Source organism: Cyprinodon variegatus, unplaced genomic scaffold (genome assembly GCF_000732505.1).
Source record: "Cyprinodon variegatus isolate N-32 unplaced genomic scaffold, C_variegatus-1.0 Scaffold107, whole genome shotgun sequence".
In the NCBI taxonomy this organism is placed as follows: Eukaryota; Metazoa; Chordata; class Actinopteri; order Cyprinodontiformes; family Cyprinodontidae; genus Cyprinodon; species Cyprinodon variegatus.
The window spans coordinates 1,233,454-1,235,650 of NW_015150560.1; the positions used below are offsets into that span (position 1 = coordinate 1,233,454).

The window sequence follows — 2,197 nt, forward strand, 5'->3', positions numbered from 1 at the left end:
TAAAAAGAAAATATACTATATATATCTAGAAATTTTTACACATTTTAATTGGCTGTTATGACATTTATCAGATCGATTAAAAATATATTTATGATATCTGAAAAACATTTTTTCATAGTTAAAATAATACAAATGCTGAGGTGTTTCTGCATGTTGGATGTATTTCTTCCTGCGGATGTAATTGTCACTTTGCAATGATTGCAAAGCTCCTTGTTGCCATCTTTCTCTTCCTTAAAACTAAGACGAGTTTTCGATCGCTTTGACCGCTTTTGTTTTGCTTTTCTAAACTTACGCCTGGCCATGTCATACTTGAATGCCGTGTGCGTAACTTGCTTAAAAAAACGAAGTCGTAAGTCGTCCTGCCCAGCGCCTTTGGTCACCTACAATGTGGGAGAGAGGAGCACCAGAGTGTCACATTTGTGGCACATTTGGATTCACTGTGACACACGCAGACGACCTGGTTTCTGAGTATAAATCAGCCTTTAGGCTGAACGTGTGAGAACGTCCTCACCCTTTGGGTGTGCTCTGTCCACAGCGTACACAGAACTCGCCATGAGCACCGTCAAACAGAGCCAGGCCATCCCCTTCACCGGGCCGTACTCCCTGCTCGTCTGCCATCTAAGAAACCTCACAGGTGAGCCTCCAGCTTCTCCTCGCCGTTCTGCGGATGCCGACTAAAAGGTTTCGCTCTGTCTTCGCCGTCTGTCTCAGGGGATGTGGAGGAGCTGGACGGGACCGAGAAGAAGACCTTAAAGATCTTTAAAAACATCACCCTGATCCACGAGGTGGGCATGGTGGTGCTGGAGGTGAGCGGCCGCCTTCCTGGGTCACCGTCTGCAGACACCATGAAATAAAAGCTGAGTTATTTTCCGCTGCCTTCTGCTTGGTCTCAGTGGGCAGCCAACCCTCTCAACGACATGTTTGCTGACGCCGTCACCACGGTGGTGCTGGAAGTGCAGTCCAACCCAAAAGCTCAGAAAGGTGAGTCCTTCAATGAGAAGCCTTTAGCTGCATGTAAAGAATGTGGACGAATGGAGAGTTTCTGTTTCATGAGCAGTGATGGAGACGCAGAGCTCCATCATGGACATGGACGTCTTCCAGAGCCGGTTAGAGGTCATGCTGCAGTGAGTGATCCCTTAAACTCTGACAATCCATCACGTTTGATAAAAAAACAACAGAAAGATCAGTTCATTTTGTAAAACCCGGTTCCTCCGCCCTGCGTCTGCATCCAGGGACATGTTTGGAGAGGAGTGTGTGGACTTCAGCGACGGGAAAACCATTTCTGTGACGGTGGACGGACAGACGGTCCACATCAGCCTGGAGACGCGGGTGAGAGGCTTTCAGCTGGTCGCTTTGAACCGCAGGACGCTGCCCAAGTGTCACGGCTTAACTAGCATCTGCTTTTACTCCCTGCAGTCTGTTTACTGCGAGGAAGAGCTGGCGGAGGACGAGTCCCTCAGAGAGATGGTGGAGCTGGCGGTGCAGCGGCTCTACGACGCCCTGAACCCCGTCATCTGAGGCCAGCGGACAAGCTCCACCCACAAAACTACAACTGTGTGAACAGAACTATAAGCTAGTTGAACAGTTCCGATTTTAAGGCACTTTAAGCGTGATTCCGAGTAGATTTAGTGTATTCCAAAAAAAGTTAAACAACAATCCACTGGACTTTGTCTCTAAGTTTGAAGACGTTTCGCTTTATCAATTCAAAATGTCAAAAATGGCGTTGCGTCCGTGGTTTTATACAGTTGCCCATCAAAACCTTGTTTTTGTTTTGAAAACATGCGAATTGAAACAGACAAATTGGTTCAACCCCTTTGGAATGGGGGTCGTTTTGGCTTCTTCTGTTAGCCTGCAATGCCCCATACCTCTCTATGTCTCTGAAAGGGGGGGGTTGTTAAAGTCGTAGGGAAGTCTTATTTAAATGTCAAATCATTCTGGCTTAAACATGTATATAAATGTTCTCTTTATCAGACAATATTGGCCCAAAATGTCTTAAAATCTGTGGGGGGTTTTTTCGTTATCTTCTGCAGGCCAGTTAGTTCTACGTCATCCTGAACGCCTAAATTCGCCCAAACATCAACGCTCATCTGTCAATCAAATTTTTTCGGTCATAGCATCTTGCTTAGTATTTTCCAGCTAATATACGCAATGATTGAAATCAGAATGTCCTTTCCCATTGAGTTGTGTCCCAGTGTTC

At 46.2% G+C, this 2,197-nt stretch overlaps 1 protein-coding gene across 1 annotated transcript in view; it reads left to right on the forward strand.

Annotated features, from left to right (window-relative positions):
• The window catches only part of cpsf3 (cleavage and polyadenylation specific factor 3), an 18,062-nt gene extending 16,129 nt beyond the window's left edge, over positions 1 to 1,933 (forward strand). Inside the window, exons 13-18 of the mRNA XM_015374642.1 lie at positions 536 to 634; positions 712 to 806; positions 894 to 981; positions 1,058 to 1,124; positions 1,233 to 1,329; positions 1,417 to 1,933. Of these exons, the coding sequence (XP_015230128.1) occupies positions 536 to 634; positions 712 to 806; positions 894 to 981; positions 1,058 to 1,124; positions 1,233 to 1,329; positions 1,417 to 1,518 (548 nt within the window). The 3' untranslated portion in view covers positions 1,519 to 1,933. The remainder of the gene's footprint in view (positions 1 to 535; positions 635 to 711; positions 807 to 893; positions 982 to 1,057; positions 1,125 to 1,232; positions 1,330 to 1,416) is intronic.
• The last annotated feature ends 264 nt before the right edge of the window (positions 1,934 to 2,197 follow it).